Source organism: Penicillium cosmopolitanum (genome assembly GCF_028827165.1).
Source record: "Penicillium cosmopolitanum strain IBT 29677 chromosome Unknown utg000009l:1.0-9042332.0:1.0-9050551.0, whole genome shotgun sequence".
NCBI classification, from domain to species: domain Eukaryota; kingdom Fungi; phylum Ascomycota; class Eurotiomycetes; order Eurotiales; family Aspergillaceae; genus Penicillium; species Penicillium cosmopolitanum.
Window position 1 is genome coordinate 5,805,748 of NW_026622679.1, and position 22,610 is coordinate 5,828,357.

Sequence of the window (22,610 nt, forward strand, 5' to 3'; positions counted from 1 at the left end):
TTCTCAGCCAGCAGCCACGCAAGCCTCCTAAATCGCCCCGAAAGAGGCCATCGATACATCTCCAACCCATCAAGATGAGTGAAGGATATGAGCGCGAGCAGTACGTGTCCATCTATGCAGCTCCCCGAGCTGCCTCTTCAACTCCTCGACTCCCCAGTCGCCCCCGGGGCGGCGCCGCTATCTACTAGACAACTTTCGCTAACGGCCTCTTCCAGGCAGAACAATGCGCTCCTCAACTCTCTCTCCTCCAAGGTCTCTGCCTTGCGATCAGTAACGATTGATATTCACGACCAGGCTACGGATCAGGATATGATCCATAATTCGGTACGTCTCCAGAGAGCAACGACCTTGCTGGGGTGCAACGGCATCCTGGCCTTACAGGCTGGATCATCGTTACCCAGAGCAGAACTGACAGGCTTTCACCTATCTAGAGCGAAGCATTTTCCTCCTTCTCGACGACCCTGAAAGGCAGCGCCTCCCGACTGACCAGAATGGCGAAACAAGGCGACACTACTGCCGTGCTGAAGATCGCAGGTATCGTCATCGCGGCGGGCACCGCCATCTATATTATTCTGGGCTGGATATTCTGAGGGGTGATACTGGCAACTTTCTCTCCTTGGCTACTCTATTACCCTCTCCGAAGCGTCTCCTATCTTCACGACAATATCGATAATGAGCACTCTTGCTGGTTCAAGATACCCCCGACCGTTTCGATGGACGCTCCGCATAGTCCACTCAACCCATTCACCCTACTCTCGACCGTAATACTTCGATTTCCTTGCCAATAAACCCCTTTGCATAAATTCAGAACCCTGCAAAGAGGATATGGGGTCTTGGCGGCGTGGATTCATACCTCACACCCTTTCTTCCTCAATTGATGCTTTACGACCTGTCCTCTTCGATATTTGCGATGCTCTCGTCGTTCAAAAATGAGCAAGACTGCCTTTTGTGTTTGCATTGTTCTGGAGGAGTCGGCTTTGTTGATTCTGTGCTATTTCTATGTCGAAACTACCCCTTTAGAGTGAACATAATCCGTTCCACTGTCAGTGGCCTCTATTCTTATTTAAATCTTATCCATTTTCCTTGATTCTTTATCAAATTACCGAGTGCGCTTATATGCTTTACCTAATTAAGACCTCGGGAGTACGGTGCTAAACATAGAGGCTTCCTCTATACAGAGTCGATATATGCATTGGTTCAATGGTTTCCGGGCCAATTCAAATTTCAAAATTCGAGTGCCCAGAACGGTCCAGCTATCCAGTGTGAAAAAGCTTAACTGAATTTTCAAGTTCTATTTATTGATTAAACTTTTAAGAATCGGTCTGCCGGTGGAGTTGATGTAGTGTTCTGGCCCCCGCAACCCCAGGAATGCCGGAAACGGCAACCGTACCATTGGAATGCTTGTGGTGTATTCGTCCACCACGCTCCCCATCATCACCGAGTGGAGCTCCATTCGGCTCGATGCGGCCAATTTCTATGAACAGCTATTTATCGACAGTGGCATGGGGGTGACCGACAAGACGAGATGCGACAATAAGCTGACTTCCTGCTCCAAGGTTCTCTGGAGGGATTTCCATCTCTGGTGTCTGGCTTTACCCCATATTTTCTTCAATATTTGCGATGGGACTGAGGACTGCGCGGTAATGGTCGATATACACACTCCCCGAGGAGCTTATTTTCAATCCCAAAATACAGTGTTGTCATCGGCATTTGACGATCAATATGAGGCCTCGGCAATATCAGATCCTGGTGGCAGCGGCCACCATCGCATTCGGGCTTTAGTTCCTGACGATGCGATTTTAGGACTTTGGGGCGCGCTGAAATCAAGCTGTCAAGATCATTGCTCATGACGGTAAGTTTGATCAACTCCAAATCATAATACGAACCTCAAGCTGACAACTCTTTGAAGAGACAGATGTTATCGAGTCAAACCATGAACATCGATCAACAGCGGCAAGTCAAACTTCGTCAGAAAAGGAACCAAACCCATCAAATGTCTACATGTCATTCGACGACGTGGAGAGATACGTGGGCTCGAATCTCAACTTCGGAGACGATGCGGCAATGAATCGAAGTTCTTGCCCATCGGTACAGTCAATTGAGTTCCACGCACGGAGACAACGGCAAAATCAAATATTTCTTCGCAATGGATCTTTACCAATCAGCCGGAATCATCTCACGACTTATGAGCAGTATCGTGGAAACGATGCGATTACTTGGGCCAAGGAACTGCGCTATCGCTGTCGTCGAAGGCCGATTCGAAGACGGGACATACGAGATCCTGACCGCATTGAAAGAGCGCATCGATGCGATGGGCGGGTATTTTCCCTATCATCCAGCGACATTAATCCAAAGGCGAGCAAGGATGTAAACCGTGTCCAGACATTGGCCGAATTACGAAATATGGCGCTCCTTCCATTGAAGTCCGTGACCTCGTCGGGATCGAGCGATAAACTGAGAGAAATGTACTCGTCAGATGCAGTCATCATTTTCGTGAATGATATCGTGCTGTGTCCGGAAGATATCCTCGAATTGGTGTTCCAGTACGCCAACCAGGGAGGCACATATGACCTGTGCATTTGATTGGATCTTCAACGACACAACATTTTATGACGTTTGGGTATCGCGCACCTTGGTTGGTGATAGGTTCTTCGAAATCCCGCACGACGGCTCGTGGCCATAATCCCAGATATCTTTTGGAGCGATCCAGATGGCAGGCGGCGATACGAAGCCAAAAAGCCTTCCCAGGTATACTCTTGCTGGGGCGTGATGGTAACCCTGGATGCGGCTTCATTCGCTGATGACACGGGCAAGTTCCGTGCCTCGGATCCTGGCGAGTTCTATATGGGTGAGCTGACGCTTTTGGCGAAGGATTTGTATCGCCAGGGCCTTGGGAAGGTTCTGGTCGTGCCTGCAGTTAATGTCGCATACTCCGATGAGGAGGCTGTTGGTGACCATGTTGATCAGCCTAGACCGAGTCTGGCACGGGATGAGATTGTTCAATGGCAGTCTGCGCCTCCGGCTATGGTCAAGTGTCTTCCCAATTTTGATCAGCCGAGCTGGACTTCCCCGGTTTGACGAGATATGACTTTTGTATTTGTTGAGGCAATACCTTCGACTTTTGTTAATACATGTACAGCGGAGTTTTTGTCTTTTTTTGAGACGTTCATAGATGCATGCTAGATTTATTATTTTGTATACACTGTATGCAGTTTTCCGTCGTGAATTGAATCATTGGAAGTGGTACTAAATCATTCCATATCAGGCCAATCCTGTTACTAGTACTATGCAATCTGCAAACAATGTGGTGCAACAACATCAGACGACAAACTGGCAGCGCAAAAGGTCTTATCCCGCTGGTCTTGGCAGGGAGACGTCGATCCCCCTCAATTGGAAGAAATTGAAAGTGTCTAGAAAACGAGCGTCGATCATCGGAGAACACCACAAACACCATTTTTCCGCCCTCGGCACTTAATTTACCGAGCGGGCAAAATAAACCATAGCCTACATAGGAAGAAAAAAAAAGGTGCGACCATACTGTCGTCCTTTTTGCCAAGGGGGGCCAGAAGGCTCGCAATTTCTCCGATATCTAATTTCCTAAAGGCGCCGATTCTCGCCTTCCGATTGTCGTTGCCAATTCAATCGGGGAAAATCCTGCTAGCAAGTCCGCCGTGGGTCTCGAGATCTGTTGCTTTGTGTGAGCGTGCTGCAATTCTGGGCGGCAATTGGCAAGAATGATTAGGCAGGACCCTCTCCCTTCCCTTTGTGGTTCCACAGGGGTTTGGCTCTTGGCTGTCGCATCATACTCTTAGCTATTGCATACCCTAGGGTAGCTATGATATCTTTGACTCGGAAGAGTTCAACCGAGCTGATAAGGCTGGCTAGCCCTGGCTAAAGCAACGAATCGGGATTATTTTGATGTATTTTTTACTAATTCATTTTTCTCGCTTTTTGCCTCAGCAGTGTTTCTCTGATGAAAATGTCGGAAGTGCCGAGCGGGTCTTTCTAAACAGCAGGACAGCAGTGTGTGGCATGACTGATTGGGCCGAGGGCTAAGAAAGGGTGCCCGAGGTGTTTCGCGCTGAGCACATGAAGTTCTTTTGCACGACCAGCTAACCATCTACATTGAAGCTTCAAAGAATACTCCGTAGGAAAAATATGTATGTCTTGCGCCAATCAGGTCCACAATATTAGCTTTTGCGACACCAATGATGAGATGGTACCCGCTTTGATAGAAACAGGATCTGGTTCTGGAACCTCAACAGACACACCGGTTGCTGGATCTAGTTTTTTCTAAGAATGGTCGAGACAGGAGTACAAGACTCCGGCGGGAAGAGCTCACCGTCCATGATCTACTGGTACGAGTGGGCCGGGAAGAAAATGCTGTCGAGGACCTTGAGATGGTACCCGGAGCATTTTGTGGACTCCGAAAAAGGCAATGAATGATATTTCGTATTCTTTTAATTTTTAGGTTGAGAAGTATATCGAGTCATAGTTATTGGTTGAACTCCATTGCTCTGGCGCTGAGTTGGTTTGGTATGCTAAAGGTAGTAACAAACTCTTGGCTTTCAATCACTTTAGAATTGTGCGATATTGAATCAAATATCCGTAAGAGTATTGAGGGCTTCGTACCTTTGACATAGAACAAAATTGCGAAACGGGCTAGCAATCTTCGATCGACAGGAGCAAGTGCGATGGCGATTTGGACGCGCAATGGTGTCGGGCAGAGAATTCGGGACGAGGTCGGGATTCCGGTGAAGCGGGAACGCCCGAAGCTTCCAAAAGGCATCCCGATGGAGCCCGTTGGTCGGCATTCAGGCCGAGACCCGTGAATGAGATCAGTGCAGGGCAGTGCAACTGCAGGGGCAAAGGGGTTAGGGCCATCCAATCTGAATCATCGGCTTGTTCAGCTCCTCTACTATAGTTTGCTGAGCGGCGCAAATCACATTCAGTTTCCTTTCAAGGGTTCCATAGTACACATCTCGAACGCCACCTTCACGGCGCCCCATCAGCGGTGGAAAATGGGTCCATTCGGCGGCCTCGAGCTTATCTCTGTTGGACTCCATCGGTAGGTCAAAGACGACCACCCACGTCAATTGTAGCAAATCATCGTCATTTTGTCTAGAACCCGACCCAAAGACTGGATATGCGACCGGTGAAGAGGCTGACACTTGGGATGGTGGGGCGTGGGCGGATCGTCTACCGCAAAGGGCCTTCCCGCTGCTACCGCCAGGGACTCAAGATGTGAAGAAATGGAGTTTTTTTACAAAGTAATACGGAGTACTCGAGATAAGTGGGACTTGAAAGTAGAAAGTAGAACGATAGGAAAATAATCATACCATATATCAATAAATAAAAACAAACATATCACCGAATTAGTTCACTAATAGGGAATCGCTGCATTCAGAGACGCACGGATCCCAGGGTAGACTAGGCTGGTTGCATGGCATGTCCACATGGTTGTCAGGCACATTCCCAGTCGCTCTGGGAGGGGAGGAATTTGGCAATGCTGCCCAGGTGTCCTTGTGTGACAGACAAGGTGCTGCAGAATCCACATGCCTCCCTGGTCCTTGGCTGCACATGCACATGCATATGCGCATGCATCGCGATGATCAGATCAGACCAGATCAGACCAGATCAGAGTAGGGCTAGGTCCGAATTTCGATGTTTTGGAGAAGCCTAAGCTTCTGTACCGAATACATACTGTACTGTATGCGTGTATGTATGCAAACTTGAAGTGGGGTGGGGAAAAGCAAACAGGAAGATAATGTTGTGTAACATGGATGTTGTGCAGGCCAGGCACAAGATCGTCCTCCAGGGATCCATCGCAGAGTACCCCGTCCTCTGTACTGAATGCACGCATGTGTTAGGAGAAATCAAGTGCGGGAAGGGCGATGCCGAGGATGGCGTGATGGGCGCAAAAGAGGATAGCCACGTTGGAGATGGGTTGATGGGTATACTCGGGGGGGGGGGATATTCGGGGGTATACTCGGTATACTATAACTGTTGTTGGTTATAACTATAACCATAGCTTAGGCATAGGCATAGCTATAACCACGGCACTCTATAGCGGCAATCGACCAGTGCTAGGGTAATCGATCTTACAGGGTGTATATAACTCAGTAAATAGTACCAAGTATTATACTACTATTAATATTTACCAGTATATTTACCAGTATATCTACTGGTATACTACTAGTAGTGCTGCCACTACGCCCGTAAGTGCCTGCTGCGTGCTGACGTAAATCCTCATCACCACCATTACCACCATCCTCATCTCACCCTCTCCCTTTCATCTCTCTTTGGCTTATTCTACTCAGCTCTCTTCTACATTCTACTCCCCTACTCCCACTATCTCCCATCACATCCACATCCACTCTTATCGCAGATTTGTATCAAATCGCCACTCTGCCGGAAGCGGAACCTCCCAAGTGGAACCCGTTTGGTCGGACCGGATTGCGATTCTGGACATCCTCCGGTAGATCGCCCGTCGCTGGAAATCCGCAAATTTCCCATCGGTGGTGTCATAGCGGCTTGATTATTTTTTTTTCTTGATCTCCCCTCCACCCCTCTTCTGGAAGTTCCTCTCTTCTTCCCTCCCATTCCTCCCATTCCTCATCCCCTGCAGCCTATCCTTCACTTCTACTGCTTCTGCCCCTCATTGCCCGCCCGATCGTTGCGGGCATCTCAGAAAAATGGCTCTCAGCTTCTTTAGTGGCGGCGGGAGCGCAAGCAACGCCAAGTATTTCGATATCCGGTGAGTGGGGGACTCGGCATCTATTTTATGCTACTGCACTGCGGCTCTAACGCACCTCCCAGTTTGAACGATGATTATATTGTCTTTCGTGGCAACGAACATGAATCCGCCAGCGCTCATTTGAAGGGGACCTTGGTCCTCTGCTTGTCCGAGCCTCTCGCCATTAAACACTTGCGACTGCACCTCACTGGCATGTCGCGTGTCTGGTAAGATCCCCAGTCGCATTACTTCGCAACAAAGAGAAGCAGAAGAAAGAAAGAAAAACATAAGTGGAAAAATAAGATGAAAACGGACCTGATTGACTGACTCATCGCAGCTGGCATCTACCTTCTAGTTCGACCGCTGGCGGCCGCAAATCCTGGAGAGAGCGCGTCTTTTACGAGAAAACCTGGCAATTCCGCGACGCTGGAAAAGGAAAAACGGAGATTCTCGCGGCCGGTAATTACGAATACCCCTTCGATGTCGTTCTCGAGGGCTCCATGCCTGAGAGTGTCGAGGGCCTGTCCGAGACCTGGGTCATGTACCGGTTCAAGGCCGAGATCGGTCGCAAGTACGCCAAAGATATCGTGGCTCGGAAACCTTTGCGCATCATCCGAACACTCGACCCCAGTGCCCTCGAGCTATCACATGCGATGGTAAATATTCCCCTTCTCGAGCTGCAAATTGACCTCATGCTCACCTACTCAACAGTCGGTCGACAATATTTGGCCCAACAAGATCGAATACTCCATTAGCACGCCCACAAAGGCCGTTGTTTTCGGCACCTCTATCCGCGTCGACTTCAAATTGATTCCTTTGCTGAAGGGCCTTCGGATCGGACAAACTACGTCACAGCTTATCGAGAGTCACGATCTGACCCTCAACCCGGAAGAATCCGACTCCATACGCAACACCTACAAAATTACCCGAACCATCATGACAGATGAGCATGAATTGGCAGACGAAAGTTTAGAAATCATTGATGAGGCAGCCGAGGGATACCAGTTCACACGGTTCCTCGACATGCCACAAACCCTCACCCGGTGCTTGCAGGATACAGACACCAAGGGTATCAAAATTCGCCACAAGATGAAGTTCCGCATTCAATTACATAACCCTGATGGGCATATCAGCGAGGTAGGTTTTCGAGAAAATCCCGCGGACGTTCGAGCCATCCCTAACAGTATATTTAGCTGCGCGCGACACTCCCTGTATCGATCTATATTTCCCCGCACATCGCCATTGACGAAAACAACAATATCCGCGATTCCACGCCCCAACAAGCCCGCCGGGCAGCTGATGAGGTTGTCCAGCAAGCCCCGCCCCTATATGGAGAGCATCAGTTCGATCAGCTTTACAGCCAGGTGGATCCAAACGGTTATCGGACACCAGGACCCGGCAGCGGCGGAGCAGGAACGCCTTTTGGCCCACTCAGTCGTAATATCTCTGCAGAGAACCTCGCCTCGATGAACGCATTGACGAACACCGATATATCTGCCTCTGCTCTCCACACCCGCCTGACGAATCTCAACGCAAACCGCCCCTCTCCTAACGAACCTCATGACTCCCCCACCGAGAGCCATCCCAACTCCCGCCAGCTGAACGTGCACTTCAGTGATTATTTCGGATCGGCTCCAAACTCCGGCTCGCATACTCCTGCCAGCCCAGAGCTGTCCCGCCGGCCCTCTGACGACGGTGATAACGAGGCCATCTCCTCTGGAATGGCCACCCCGTTCCACCCACAATATGCCGAGGTTGAGACTCTGAGCCGAGTGCCTAGCTACTCAACCGCCGTGCGCGCTGCCGTCGGCCCCTGTGACTCACAGCTACCCGGCTACGAGACGGTCATGGCCAGTGACATTCCCACGCTTCAGTCACCACAGCAGGCCTACCTTCGGAGTGGCCGTTCTAGCGCCCGCCCCAGTGGCTTTTCTACGCCAACAACGCCATTAGAGGTGAATCGATCTAGCTATCTCCAATCGCTCAACAACAACGCTGACGACATGGCCCGCAGACTCCGTTTAGTACAAGCGCGCGCTAGAGCGTGATATCCTCGCCTCTTTCGTCTCTTCACCACCGCCACCTCCACTACCTCTCCTCTCCTCTCCTCTTCCTCATGCCCTTCAAAGCCTTTCAAAAATCCCATGCGAAACCAGTGCTGGACACTGAACCTTTTTTCCATTCTACCCTTGCATATCCTTATTTTTTTCCAAGCCGACTTCCCTAGTCTGCCCCCTGCATCATCTTCTTTCTCTTTCGCCTTTTCGTTTTTTTTGTGTCTATTTTGGCGTTTGGGAAATTCATAGAACGGATCGGGTATCTTATAGACGGGACATGACCACACACCTTGCTTTTATTTTTTCGGGGGAATTTGAGATAGACGGCGAGAAACAGACTCCCGCAGCCACGAGATACGCACAGATGCCTTTATTTTTTATTTATCCTTATCAAGACACATCTATCTTACTACACTTTGTGTCGCTTAATTTCGGAAATTATTGCCTAAGAGGCATTGCCTTTGCGCTATACCTTTTACTTTTACTTCTACTTTCATTCCCACTGCCGTAGTAGAGATGCTACTAGATGAACATTATACTTCTTGGTATTCTACCCAGGCATATGCTCAGTATCCTGGATTGTTAGGATCAAGTAATTTGTATCGGTAGAACAGCTTTACTGGGGCGGAAGGGGAGTGGCAGAGCCTTATGGGACGACTAGTAATTTTGGGACTTGGAGATAGTAGATAACTACTGGGTCGATTGCGGGTATGGAGGCCATACTGTCTCGATGCATAGCAAGCACATCTGGGTGATTGGCCAAAGTGGAAAAAAAGAACGAAAATCAATTCAAAACAAAATAGATTCATAATGAAAATTGAAGATACAATGCACGCTTCCAAGGTTGTGAGTATAAAGTCCACATATATGATGTATCCGGGCGTCATCTGCGTCTAAATATCTGAATCATAATCAGGCGGGTGGTGGCCATGCGTAATCCATCCATGCGCTTGAGGCTGCGGCTGAGATGATCCTGGCGTCAGTGCCCGTTGAATGGGATAACCTGTAGCCATTGGGGGTTGACCAAATGTGTCCAGCGGAGCAGCTGCCTCATAGACATAATGTTGGGGCTGCGGCGGCTGCTGAGGATGCAAACTGTTGGCGGGTGAATGATGGGCGAGGTTATACGTAGAGGCATTTCGAGGAGGCGTGAAGGGCGGATGAGAAGCGTATTGACCTGCCCAAGCAGCTGGATGAGCCGGAGGTTGGGCAGGTTGTGCCGATGTTGGCAAGGGTGTTCTTGGTGCAGCACCACCCTCTGCTGACAGGACGTGATCGGCCCTAGTACCATCACGATATGCTGCTTCTTGATCCGTCATGCCCCTCGCTTGAAGTAGGTATCTTTCAAATCCAGTTCCAGCTTTCACGACTGTTCTGAAATGCCGGGAGCTAAGGTCGTGCTTGTTATCGTCTTTCTTATGCCCATGCGTCTTCTCATAGTGTGCGAGGGCTGAGGCGATGAGGAATGCATTGCGGATTTGTCTTCCGTTCCATCTGCCTTTTCCGAAATTGCTTTTCTCGTATTGTCTTTTGGCAAATTTGAGGATGTCTTCCTTGTCTATTGATAGAGGCGGCTGGATGGCACTCTGCTCTGCCTCTATAACGGCTAGTCTTTCAAGGTTGACCGCCCATATTTTCTCTGTTTGGTCAAGGTCAAGGTATGGATAATACAGGCTGATGTGGATCCTGGACTTGAATGCTTCATCGGTGGTGCCCACCCGATTTGTTGTGAGAAACAGAATGCCCGAATAGTAATCTAGGACGCGTAGGAAAACTGTATATAGATTAGTCATGTAAATTTGGGGAGATGATATAGAGGCAGAGTTCACAAACCTGATACCAGTGCATTGCGATTCAAATCAGATGACACTCGCTCTGATAGAAATACGTCTGCCTCATCAAGCAGCAAGATGCAATCCCAGAGTTGTCCCACTCGGAACATTTGCTTCAAAGACTTTTCTACTGTCGCAGGATCCAATCCCAGATCACCACAAGTGATGGGGAGAAGAGGTCTTTGAAATGTACTCGCGATCATTTCCGCAGTAGATGTCTTGCCAACACCTGGAACACCATGTAGTAGAATAACCAAGCCTCTCCCCTTGTTCTGGACGATATCCTGATTCGTAGAAATGCCTGTAGTTTCGTTGATCTCCTTTCGCCTGAAGTGGGATTCAACCAATGCTAGAAGCATACCCTCGTGAGTCTGATCGATGATCAGATTCTTGAATTTGTTTTTGTTATCTTCAATTTGTCGAAGGTTTTTGGCATCCACTGAGACAAATCTTCGGTCTTGGAACGAATAACCGAAAAGCCTACTGGGAAGTAGACATAGATCTTCCTCTTGCGGCGTCCACTTGGATGAGGCTTTTTTGAGTAACCATGATAGAAATTTGTCCTTCTCCAAGATGTACTCTCTTTTGGTGCGCCGCGCCATTTGGTTATCACCAAGGTAAACCATCTCGGGATGATGCCATTTAAGCTCTTTTCCCTCAGTCCAGTACCACCTTGACCTATCATCGTCCTCTTGTTCCGACCCCCAGCCCCCCGGATAGTATGTTGCGGGGACCATAGAAATAGGCTTCCAGTCGGGATGGACTCTGAAGGTTTCCGCAAAGTCGATCATAACATCGCCAGATGTGTAAATGAGGCTTGTACCTGAGTCTTGGTCCGAAATCGAACTCCATCCTTCGTGTCCCATTAGCTTCGAGTCCCGGTTCTTCATAAATTCTCTGCCAGCTTCCGTGGCATCCTCCAAGAGCTTAGTTCCGTTAGCCGCAAATCGAACGGGATATACTGTGAGAGAATTGACGCTCCTTCTTCCCTCGAACTTCTCGATGCAGAACCACTCCTTCACGCAGACATAGGATTCACCATCGTAATCAATACAATATGCCTTCACCCAGTATTCTTCACCTCTCCGCAATCTCGTGTAGACTCTCCATAGTTTCTGGTCTGGTCTTTTACTCCTTTGGAGTTTGGTGTAGTCCGACTTGGAGGGTGTTTCCTTGGCTTCTGGGTAAAATATAATTTCCCCGGGTTCAAACAAATGCCAAATATCATAATAGTAAATCTTCAAGTTGTCTGCTGCCGTCTTTGTCTTGAATCCAGCATAGTAAGGCATGATAGTATCCTCCATCAGTCGTATATATGCTCGAAATTCGTCCAATAGGTTGCTGTTCTTGCCACTTTTGTCCAGAGGTTCAGCTTCCGAGTCTGGTGGTCGCTCTTGTTCTTTCTCCATTTCTGCAAGCTTATTCTTCACCTCTTCGTGGCGATAGATAGATGAGATCCAGGGTTTCCCAAAACTGGCCATTCGATCTGGCTGCAGGGTTTCGTTATAGTAAGTTGACCAGAGAAGCTGAGAAAGGGGCAGTGAAAGAATATTGATAAAGTCAAACTGCAAGCTCATATCCGCCTCATGTGGCTTCATGTAGTTTGCATTGATTATTTCTATTGCTTCCTTTGGGCTGACGTCCTTGAAAGTCTTTCTGAACGAAGTGAGCTTAATTTCTTCTTCATCCTTCTTGTTAGGGAAGCATATGAGCTCGATTGCGGGGATAGTTGGCGTCTTGAAAACATGATGACTGGCTTGAACAAGGTCCATAAATCGAACCTCTGCAATAGTTGGCGGGAAGGATGGATGTTCTGCTTTTGCGTTTTCCTTGTCTACATCGCCATCGCTACTTGAGGAGCCGTCGTGACCCGACTTTAGCGAGGATTTGTCGACTTTTACAGAATCATGATTTTCCGACAAATCTGCTTGGTCCTCTTTCATGGAGCCACTCTTCTCTGACCTCGCAGACTCTATGCTGAGCATTTTGTTCTCAAGGGCGACGAGGCGATCCTCAAGTTTTCGAATGTAGGCGGCCTGAGCATCCTCAGGGGCCTCCAGGTGGTTTCCGTCGCCATTGGAATCGGCATGTTCCGTAGTCTCCATAACGAAAAAGGTTAACTAAGGGGAGAAAGCCGAAACAGGCGGGAAGGTGAGAAAGTGAATTGGCACTGTGAAACCAGAGGTATTGTGTTTTTTTTCCTTTCTCGCATTATATTCTAGGCGGCTGGTGGTTTTCAGCCTCCTACCCCTCACCATGAGAAGCACCGTGACGGGGATGGACCACATCAATAACGCCGAAGAGCGCTATTTCCGCACAGAAATGCACCAGATTCATGCATGGTGCGATTACTATCTCACAAGCGTTCGCAAAGCACCAATGACCTAAGGTAGCTTAACCGTTCGTCGTCGGGCGTCGTCTCCACTCCGTCAGCAGGATATATCAACATGCCGAATGAGAGCCGCGAAATTAACGCCCCCAATGCACGAACGGGAACGTCAGCAAAGCGTATGATAGGATCGTGCCCTCGCCTGGTCAGCCATTATTAGGTAGCACTAGCCTCCAACTTGACCCCCGGGGCTGACAGAAATGAAATCTTCATCCCCCCCTCTCAAAGCCCCAACTTGATGTATTTTGTAGCAACCGCTGACACCCTCCAAAATGCGTTTCCTGGACTCTTCCATATTCAAATCTACCACGAATGAAGCTACTCTCGACGTTCAATTTGTGCAGCAAAATGGAGATAAATACCATGAAGCTTTGGGAGCTAAAGCACATTATAATGAAGTGACAACCTGGTTTGAGCCAACGCCAGACTCTGGATATAGTAACGCCGAAGACGATCTGAGAGTCGCCCTTTATGAATACAATGAAACAACCGAGGAGAAGTACAGACTAGATCTTGTCTCCTATACTATCAATGATGTTCTTCTGGAGATAGCCGAAGCAGACGGTCGATATAAGAAAAAGGAAAAGGGCATAGCCGGTGCCCATCGTTACGTAGGAAGATTTGCAGGGGATAATGCGGATGCTCTCCGTCCTTGGCTAGAGTTGATTCCTAACGACAATGGGATGAGCGTCCTTGCCGGTGGGCTGAAAGCTATTCTGAACGTATGTGAGCCAAAGTAAGAGCGGCATGTCGAACAAAATAAGCTTAAGCGTATCTCCAGATTGCGAAGAAAAATGCCGAAAATCGACAGAAAATCCTCCGCGCCTTACATGAGATCCCAGATGTCATGTTTGAGACTCAGAAGCAACAAAATGTTTTCTCCGCGGTTCCAAGCATCAGAGTCGAGGCAATTCATCTTTACAAAATCCTTGCGCACTCCCTCGCACACCTCATCATAACCCTCAACCCCAGCGGGTCAAAAGCAAAATTCAGAGAAAAGGCCAAACGATTAGGCAAGAAGCTAATCCCGTATCATTCTGCGGCAGAAATAGACGAGCTTCTGGGTGAAGTGGAGACAAGTGTTAGCAAGTTCCGCGACTGTTTGCAATTGGTCCGCGATGAGTACCTCGTGGCCACTCACGAGAATAGCAAAGTGATTCTTGATCAAGGCATAATCATCCAGGAGAACACGGAAAGTATGGGAGAAGACCTCGGACATATTCGACAGGATATCAACTCTCTAAAAAGAGGGTTCGAGGCGAGTCGCTTGGAGCAACAAATCCGGCACAGCCAGGAAGTGGATTCTAAAAACTTTTTTCTTGTTTTTGTTCGATCTGATCCTCCTGGTAAGTTGTATTGGCCTTGTTGTGGAAATTACTCCGCTAATCTTAGGCCCAGACACTCCATCCCTTGCCAGCTCATATAGCAGTCAACCGCAGTATTACCCGCAGCCCTTTCTTTCCGACACTGATTTATTCCATGCTATTGGAGTGCAAGTTAATGAGTCGATTGAAGATGTCGACCATGTACTTAGACATCGGGACCAATTCGATATCGCCGCTCAAACCCAGGCACAGCAACTTCTCTCATCGGAGGACTTCTTGAGGTGGATGAAATCATCTCTCGCCGAGACACTTTTTGTGAAAGGGCATTTTCAAATGGTCGGTCCCGGCCGTATCTCGGTTTTGTCAGCATTGTGCGCAAGTCTTTCACTTAACCTGTCGAAAAACACCCATTATATCGTTCTTCACGCGTTCTGCGGTCTACATGAAGCCCACAGCCATCAAAACGACGGACCAAGCTGGTTGATTCGAAGCCTAATCGCCCAGTTACTTCTTTCTGGGGTCACATTTAATCTCGACTTTATTAATACCCGAGCATTTGCAGAACAAATCAAGTCGCACTATCTGCAGGATCTTTGCAGTATATTCCGATTGCTGATTGAGCAACTTCCGAATACCACCACTGTCGTTTGCATCATTGATGGTATAAACCGGTTCGAATCTGAGATCTGGAAAGCCGAGATGAATGATGTTTTGTTTATCTTGAACCAGACTGTTCGGAATAAGTTCCTGAAGCCGAGTTTCAAGTTACTTTTGGCTACCCCGTTCTCCAATACTCTATTTCTCGAAGACGCCAGTACTATCTGGCCTCATTATATCGTCAACCTCCGACCTACCGCGGTGACGAGTGGGCGCCGGATTTCCGAAAGAGGGTTGTTACGCGGGCGATCCTTGGAGGAATATCGAGCCAAAATGCTGCAAGAAGAGCAGAACCCGGCCCAGGATTCGGAGGGCGAGGAGAACGACGATGATATATTTTTTTGAGTGAATTTTGAAAGAGATCCATTATAGTATGCTCAGGTGTATTGCAGTCAAATTGGAACTGTTTTGAAGCCCCCTTGCATATCACGAGTATAAGATTCTGTGTAAATACTAGGACTCGGATAGAACCGTGACGTACAGTTGTGGTTAGCTTCGATGATATCCGACTTACACATAATTCTGGAAGCCCCTATACATTTCCCACTTTCCATTATTTACCATTTAGCCTTTACCAGGACAATGCAACCTCACGATCCGCACTTTGGGCGGCTCCACCACGTCTGTGGCGCCCACCCAAGGACGTGGTACGCGGTGACTGTGGGGAAAAACATGTACGTGGCTGAGTATCGGCATCACAATTTGAGTTGGAGGAAATCTTGTGCGCCTCCTTCTAAGTGATTGGATTGGCGCAGGGAAAAATAAGAAATAGAGGAACAAGGAACACGCGATTGGGCTGAAATGTTGGGAATGTTTGGAAGGGCCGAGAGCGGACACGATGAGGTCATCACCGATGGCCGATCGCAGAGAAAAACATCCCACTTCAGTCCACTTCGTCACTTCACACCTCAACCTCAACCTCGACTCTCCCACCTCCATTTCACTGCCCACCATCTGACCCACTCCGGGGTGAGTCTCTCTCTCTCCCCCTCTCTCTTTCCCACTAGTCCGGCTACAGACTAGTGTTCTTATTCCGCTCCCGGTATTAACAACCACCACAGTTGCCCATATACTGATCTTCCCCCCCCCCCGATCTGCCCGACACGATCGACACACCCGACAGTCAATTTGTGACACCTTCGTGCTCCGTGCTTTGAGCTCCAAGCCTTGCGTGCTTCGATCTGACCGATCCGACCTCTCTCCCTCCCCTTCCTCCGCCAACCGCCTACTTCCCGCTATCCGCCATGTCGACCCCGGTTAGCCCCGTGGAGCACAAGCTCCCCCAGCGGTCGGGAACTGTCTCCAGCAGCTTCACTCGCCGCACCTCTATGAGCGACGATGAGGCCATCCCCGATACCGACAGTAGCCAGGTGTGTCAAGACCATCCTCATGGACCACAGTTCCACGCAGACCCGCCATACAAATAAATACCCCCGCGGTAGCAAAGCAACGGCTGCTAACCTATGTTGATTTCTGGATAGACTACCAACCTCCTAATTGAACGCCTGCGAGCATGGAAGCATGTTTGCGGAAATTTGGAGGACTATATGACTGCCACTTTGAAGATCTCCAAGTCTCAGTCGAAGGATCACGAGAAAATCCTCAAGGTCGGTGGCTGCGTGTGCGAAGCGCAATTTCCCATGCTAATCACCAAGTTGCTCGGAACAGACGGTCAATGAACCTTTGAAAGAGAGCCATCACTTCAGCTCCAGCGCTGGTGGTGTAGCAGGCTTGATCGAGAACATGCGCAACAACTCCCAGGTAAAGTTCCAATGTCCATTGGCTTGCTTTACTGCACATCACTGACTGGTGGGTGTTTTTTACTAGGGAATGGTCAACATGTACCTCGACACCGAGAAGAACCTGAAGGGCGGCGTTCTGCCCACCCTCGAACGTCTACACAAGGAGATCAAGAATAAATCCAAGGAATTAAAGTCAGGGGCGGCCAAGGGTGCTAAAGCCGTGGAGAAGGCCCGCCAACTGACCCAAAAGCACATCGAACTGCTCGGTCAGAACTCTGCCACTCACGACTCCTCGTTCGGCAACAAGATCGAGACCGCACACGACCCCTACATCCTCAAGCGCGGTATTAACCACCGTTTGAACAAGCAAATCATTGAAGAAAACAACCACCGGAATGATATTCTCGCCGTGCAGAACTCATTCCAGTCATTCGAGGGCTATGTGTTGCTGACCCTGCAAGGCGCCTTGGAGCAGTTCTTCCAGATCATGGGTGCGCAGCTTGATCGCCAGCGAGCTATGTATGGTGAGATTCTGGCCACCGCGCAACGCATCCCACCCGACTTTGAGTGGGTTAACTTTGTCGTTCGCAACGACTCCACGCTCGTGAACCCGGACTCACCTCCCCGTACATTCGAGAGCGTCACCTTCCCCAACATGGATCACCGATCTACACAGCCTCTCCTGGAAGGGTCTTTGGAGCGTCGTTCCCGTGCTGTCATCAAGGGTTACAGCACCGGCTACTACGTTGTCACACCGGCCCGTTACCTGCACGAGTTTAAGGACAATGATGACTTCCGCCAGGATCCTACTCCTCAGCTGTCTCTGTACTTGCCCGACTCCATTGTTGGTGCCATTGACGGTGTGAAATTCAACGTCAAGGGTAAGGATGTGTCCAGCGGCAAGGTTGGCAATGCATTCCACACCACAACCGAGCTTAGCTTCAAGGCACACTCGGCCTCTGATGCGGAGAAGTGGTGGTCTGTTATCAAGGATTCCACTCGCAACCCTGTCCCTACTGCTGCGTCAACCGCAACCTCGCCTACTGCAACTTCGCCAACTGCTGCTGCTGCTGCTGCGACACCCACCAGCCCCACCGGTAGCACTTCTCAGAACCAGCCCCCAGTCTACGCTGAGAAGGAAAAGGAAAATGCCGGCAGCCCGGCCTCGACGACCCCTGCCTCCCCTGCCATCGATGCCAAGGAGAAGGCCCCGACCCCCGGTATCAGCCGCACTGCAAGCACTGCCAGTCACTTCCACACTTCCCCGGGAGGATCTGCAGTCGCAGAAAGCTCCGAGAAGAAGTCATGAAGAAGTAAAATATCCTTTTCTGGTCTGCATTCCTGTTTAGTCTCGACTCAGCTTGCCTTGCATCCCCACAAAATACGCATTGGATTGCAATGATGCATCGTCAGCTTTATTCTTTTTTTCTACGCTCTGCTCTGAATATTCAATCCCTCTGCTCATGGTGAAGCTTACTACATTCTGGATTTATCCGCACAGCCAATCTTTGGAAGCAATGTTTTGCCTCATATATATTGACTAATAATTCGCAAATACTATGCATAACGTGATCTTCAATTAACTAGATGCCTCCAGGGCTTCAAATAAACTATACTTGAGACCCTCGCTTCATTCTATTTAATTTCTCTTGCGAGCTTTCACCATCAGCGGCGAGGCGAGATCACTAATACCAACGCTGATCATCTCCGGGATTTCCCCTTGAAAGCCACCCCTCCCTACCTTCGCTTTCTCTTTTCCATCCACCAATTCAAATTGAAACTCCTTAAGCAGCGTACTCATCAACTTGTAGATATTGGACATAGCCACAGTTTTCCCAATACATTGTCGACCCCCAAGACCAAAGTGCATCAAGAGCCGGGCTTTGCTCGCCACCTCGGGTATATCCCATCGAGACGGGTCGAAAACATTGTGGTCCTCACCCCAAACCTCTGGATTATGATGGAATGCATGGTTACAAACTGCAACAGAGGTCTGATTGATTGAAATTGTCAGTTTAAATCACGTTGAAGGGCTACTACTTAGGAGCCGAGCTTACCCTGGACGGAATATGATTCCCAGCAATTATCACACCTTCACCCTTCAAGACTCGTCTTGCGAGTGGCATCGTGAAGACAGGGGTTATTCGGAAATTCTCTTTTATGCAATTGCGCAAAAATGGCAAAGAGGCTTCGGCATCTGTCACCGAATACGCACTTTCGTTGGGCTGGAGAGTGGGCAATTTTTCGTCAATCTCGGTGACGCATTTGTTCATGAGGTTGGTGTTGTGCAGCAAGTGGTAGAATAACAGTGTCGTTGTGGCACTTGTTGTATGGGTCCCCGCGATGCTGGGGCTCAAGTTAGTTAATTTTCATTTCAATCAAGAAATAAGCGAGTTGTGGTTGGTAAAGCGTGAAGATGAAACATACATGAAGCCAAATGCTTCCGTCTCCAAGTCAATTTGAGTCAGACTTTCTCCCGTATCGGGGTGTTTGGAATTTATAAGATTAGTCAAAATGTCCTTTCTTTCTGGAAAATCGTTTGGCGTTCCATCCTTGGACCGCAGAGTGCTCAATCTAATATTGACACATCGAGAAGCCAGGTCTGCACAGGCTTTGCGACCTTTAAATAAAGCCTGGAGCCCCCTGTGTGGAATTACAGGAAGCCATTTCTTGAGAGTCATCGTCATAGCCGGCCAGGCACCTGTGACAGCTGCCAACAGGCTATGCTCAATCACGGGCGGGATACGGGATTCATCGTCGGATTCTTGAATACCGAATGTTTGGCTGAAAGCAAGCTCACCTAGGACGTCGATAGTGTAATAGTGCAATATCTTTTTCAAATCGAATGGCTCGTCATTCAAGGCGTGGTGGGATATTTTATCGCGTAGGATCCTTATGTTTGAATCCAGATATTGCTCCATTTCTTTGACGTAGCCCATGGAAAAGCTGTGTGACATGTGCCGTCGTCGAATGGAGTGGGCCTTGGAGACGTATTAGTAGAATGTTCAGTTTCAGGGGAGCAAGATTGACGAACCGCTTCGTCACGCATGCCGAATACATTCGGGTGAGCCGCACCATATGCATCGTAGAATTCGGTCTTGGGCATGTACCTGGCTCCGGTCTGATAGATCAATCGGACGGCTTCCTCGTCGGTTATGCTCAACTTATCGGGGCCATATCGGACGATGGATCCGTATTTTTCATGAAGGTTTGTGAGGGTGTAAGGTTGCTTCAATGTTATGAATTGATAAACTTGCCATAGGTCGGTCAGTGAAGCAAGGAATGGACCAGGGAATTTTGCGAGAGGATGAAGGAATCGCTGGTAAATAATGTATCCGGAAATATACGCGATGAGTATTCCCAGTGCGCATTCAATCGGCTGATCCATCAGCTTCAATGCCATGATGTGTTTATTTCTGAGCTGTCGAACGATTATAATTCATCGTTCTAGCAAGCCGTATTTATAGCAGCTAAAGAGAAAACCGGCCTGTTTCGATCCCCACCCCCGCAACCTGACCAAGCAACAGCCTCCACATCCACCTCTGCCAATCACCCACATGGATTTATGTGACGGAAGACCCAGGACCAGTTACAATCAAATTTTTCTACTCCTCACGATCCAATAACTGCAATAAATAGTGGAGAACATGCCGGAGGAGCCGAGCATCTTGCCCCTGTGGTTGGATCCCACATGCGATGTGGCTCTGATGTGGCAGGATGTGGCTCTCATCTCTGGCATGGAAAAAGATCTCTCATTGGATTTTTATTTATTGTTTCGTCACGGCTATACCAAGTGCACCAATATAAGATGTTTACATGTTACAGGCGAGCCTTCTCATAATCGTTGAGCTTCCTCAGAGGTGGTCCAGCTCGGCTTCCATCGCCCGCCATATTGTTCTCCTTAGAGCCACCTGGCGATGGAGGTAGTCGCCACTTTTCGCGAAGCTCCTTTGAGGCCTTGCCCTCAAAACAGTCTGCAATATATTTACCCAAGATCGGAAGGAATTTAAATCCACTATTGACTGTTAGCTGAAGAGTTCCGGCCGCCCCTGCTTACGAGGGGAATGATATGATGGTACTTACTGTCCAGCTCCACCGGTGGCCACAAAAAGACCGTCATACTTCGGGTGATTATCAATGATGAAGTCGCCCTTGGGAGTATCGGTATACCAGCACAAACGGCGGTTCGACCAGGGACGTTGAGCAAATTTGGGGAAGAAGCGACGCAGGCCCTCGCGCAGGCTGTCATCTGCATCTCCTGGGATATATCCGGTCTGCGCATTGCTGCTCTCCAATTTCGGAGCAGAAATTGTTCGGTTTCCATCGTTGATGGTGGTGGTTTCGTTGGCATAGCCGTATCCATGGCGAGCGAGCTTCAGAATGTTGGAGCCAGGGGTGGGCGGGAAGACGAATACACCGGTAGTCATGTCGATCATAACGGGGGTGTTATCTAGAGTTCGAGCTTCATCTTGAGTCAATTGAATGAAGCCAACTGGCTGGCCCGAAGATGAAGCGGCGTGCGCGACATTCAACAGTCGACTTGTCCAAGCGCCTGTGCTGAGAATAACTTGGGAGGCACGGATGGAGCCACCGCTAAGCACATTGACACCGACGACACGGGAACCCTCGTTGATCAAGGAAAGTACGGTACCGCGCGGGCCAGTGATGATGGAGATTCCCTCCACGCTGCATCGCGAGGCCAGTTGCTGGATACTTCCTGCAGCATTGGCCCACCCACCTCGTCGGTTGAGGTAACCATTCATGCCGGACAGGTTGGACTGGATGTTTGGGTATGACTTGATCAGTTTGGTGGCATCGGGAAGATCTTCGATAGTACCGCCATTTGCCTTCACGGTGGCTGCGGATTTAGTGATCCAGTCATTGTTAGGCGTCTCCGAGAGCAGTGCAAAGCCCGACTCGTAGTAGTGGTCAGAGTATTCAGTTTTCCAGCCGTTGTAGGCTTCACGGGCCATTTTGCAATATACCGGATCAGCATAATCAATGCGAATAATGCGAGAGATATCCACGCTGCTTCCGTCGACAGCCGGAGGCGTGTATCGATCCAAAACTGTGATGTTGGTATATCCGCGCTGCTTCAGTTCTAGGGCCGTTGACAGGCCGAAGACGCCAGCGCCCACGATTATAATCGAATCATTCTTAGAGGCAGGCATTTTTAGACTTTGATTACTGTCGTATGATAGATTCTGAAGGCTTGAAAAGTGTTGGATGCGCGAGTATTTAAAAGCTGAAATGTGGCGGTTTGACAGGAACACCCGGAGAATTACCGGGTCTTGGCACCCGGAGAAGACGGGAGTGGACCGGGTCTGCCAGAAACTGCGTCCCGAATGCCATGATCGACTGCATCATATGTTATACCAGTATACACTGACTATTTCTTCTCACCCTGGATTCACACTAAGCCAGTCCTCGAATGCTCGCCCATAATCTTGAAGTTGTAGAAACAATGTGTCGCCACAGTTCAAATCCAACGCCGGGTCTTCCGGCAATTCCGATAGATCTATAGGTGCTGGGTTTTGACCTAGCGCATTCTGTTCTTGTGAAATGTGTTCCGCCTGCTCTGGGGGATATGTGACACATTCAGATGCTACTGTTTTGTGCCCTGAGAGACCAGCAGATCCGATGAGAGCGAAATCAGGTTCAGCAATGATTCCAGTAGAATTCATTCCAGAATTCCCAACGCTATCTTTGCCCAGTATAGGACCAAAAATATCAGTTGAATGGTCCGGTGACTTGCTCGCGTGGGCATATACTAATATCTTCCAGAGAAGCTGGAAATTAACGGACCATTTAGGGCTGGAGAGGAGAGTTTGCTACCCCGGCTCGGTAAATAGGCCGCCAGGGGAGATACTGC

General features: G+C 49.1%; 9 protein-coding genes across 9 annotated transcripts; 6 read left to right on the top strand and 3 right to left on the bottom strand.

Annotated features, from left to right (window-relative positions):
- Positions 1-74: 74 nt before the first annotated feature.
- Positions 75-590, top strand: N7509_010241 (SNARE domain- containing protein; the record flags this gene model as incomplete). Its single annotated transcript, XM_056634878.1, has 3 exons — positions 75-100; positions 216-324; positions 432-590. 3 exons carry the CDS (start codon positions 75-77, stop codon positions 588-590), a joined length of 294 nt encoding a protein of 97 aa, XP_056485498.1.
- A 1,556-nt stretch (positions 591-2,146) lies between these two features.
- On the top strand, positions 2,147-3,078 carry N7509_010242 (uncharacterized protein; the record flags this gene model as incomplete). Its single annotated transcript, XM_056634879.1, has 3 exons — positions 2,147-2,319; positions 2,361-2,535; positions 2,647-3,078. The coding sequence occupies 3 exons, from the start codon at positions 2,147-2,149 to the stop codon at positions 3,076-3,078; spliced, it is 780 nt and encodes a 259-aa protein (XP_056485499.1).
- Positions 3,079-6,695: 3,617 nt separating this feature from the next.
- N7509_010243 (arrestin family protein) lies at positions 6,696-8,784 on the top strand (the record flags this gene model as incomplete). Its single annotated transcript, XM_056634880.1, has 5 exons — positions 6,696-6,757; positions 6,820-6,963; positions 7,074-7,392; positions 7,448-7,873; positions 7,930-8,784. The coding sequence occupies 5 exons, from the start codon at positions 6,696-6,698 to the stop codon at positions 8,782-8,784; spliced, it is 1,806 nt and encodes a 601-aa protein (XP_056485500.1).
- A 902-nt stretch (positions 8,785-9,686) lies between these two features.
- Positions 9,687-12,730, bottom strand: N7509_010244 (ATP-binding protein; the record flags this gene model as incomplete). Its single annotated transcript, XM_056634881.1, has 2 exons — positions 9,687-10,567; positions 10,627-12,730. The coding sequence occupies 2 exons, from the start codon at positions 12,728-12,730 to the stop codon at positions 9,687-9,689; spliced, it is 2,985 nt and encodes a 994-aa protein (XP_056485501.1).
- A 556-nt stretch (positions 12,731-13,286) lies between these two features.
- Positions 13,287-13,754, top strand: N7509_010245 (uncharacterized protein; the record flags this gene model as incomplete). The annotated part of the gene is made up of 1 exon (XM_056634882.1): positions 13,287-13,754. The coding sequence occupies one exon, from the start codon at positions 13,287-13,289 to the stop codon at positions 13,752-13,754; it is 468 nt and encodes a 155-aa protein (XP_056485502.1).
- Positions 13,755-13,861: 107 nt separating this feature from the next.
- Positions 13,862-15,341, top strand: N7509_010246 (uncharacterized protein; the record flags this gene model as incomplete). Its single annotated transcript, XM_056634883.1, has 2 exons — positions 13,862-14,360; positions 14,413-15,341. 2 exons carry the CDS (start codon positions 13,862-13,864, stop codon positions 15,339-15,341), a joined length of 1,428 nt encoding a protein of 475 aa, XP_056485503.1.
- An 899-nt stretch (positions 15,342-16,240) lies between these two features.
- On the top strand, positions 16,241-18,047 carry N7509_010247 (PH domain protein; the record flags this gene model as incomplete). The annotated part of the gene is made up of 4 exons (XM_056634884.1): positions 16,241-16,366; positions 16,478-16,603; positions 16,665-16,757; positions 16,824-18,047. The coding sequence occupies 4 exons, from the start codon at positions 16,241-16,243 to the stop codon at positions 18,045-18,047; spliced, it is 1,569 nt and encodes a 522-aa protein (XP_056485504.1).
- A 330-nt stretch (positions 18,048-18,377) lies between these two features.
- Positions 18,378-20,141, bottom strand: N7509_010248 (uncharacterized protein; the record flags this gene model as incomplete). Its single annotated transcript, XM_056634885.1, has 4 exons — positions 18,378-18,731; positions 18,796-19,084; positions 19,166-19,719; positions 19,773-20,141. The coding sequence occupies 4 exons, from the start codon at positions 20,139-20,141 to the stop codon at positions 18,378-18,380; spliced, it is 1,566 nt and encodes a 521-aa protein (XP_056485505.1).
- Positions 20,142-20,817: 676 nt separating this feature from the next.
- On the bottom strand, positions 20,818-21,909 carry N7509_010249 (NAD(P)/FAD-dependent oxidoreductase; the record flags this gene model as incomplete). The annotated part of the gene is made up of 1 exon (XM_056634886.1): positions 20,818-21,909. One exon carries the CDS (start codon positions 21,907-21,909, stop codon positions 20,818-20,820), a length of 1,092 nt encoding a protein of 363 aa, XP_056485506.1.
- Between the last annotated feature and the right edge of the window lie 701 nt (positions 21,910-22,610).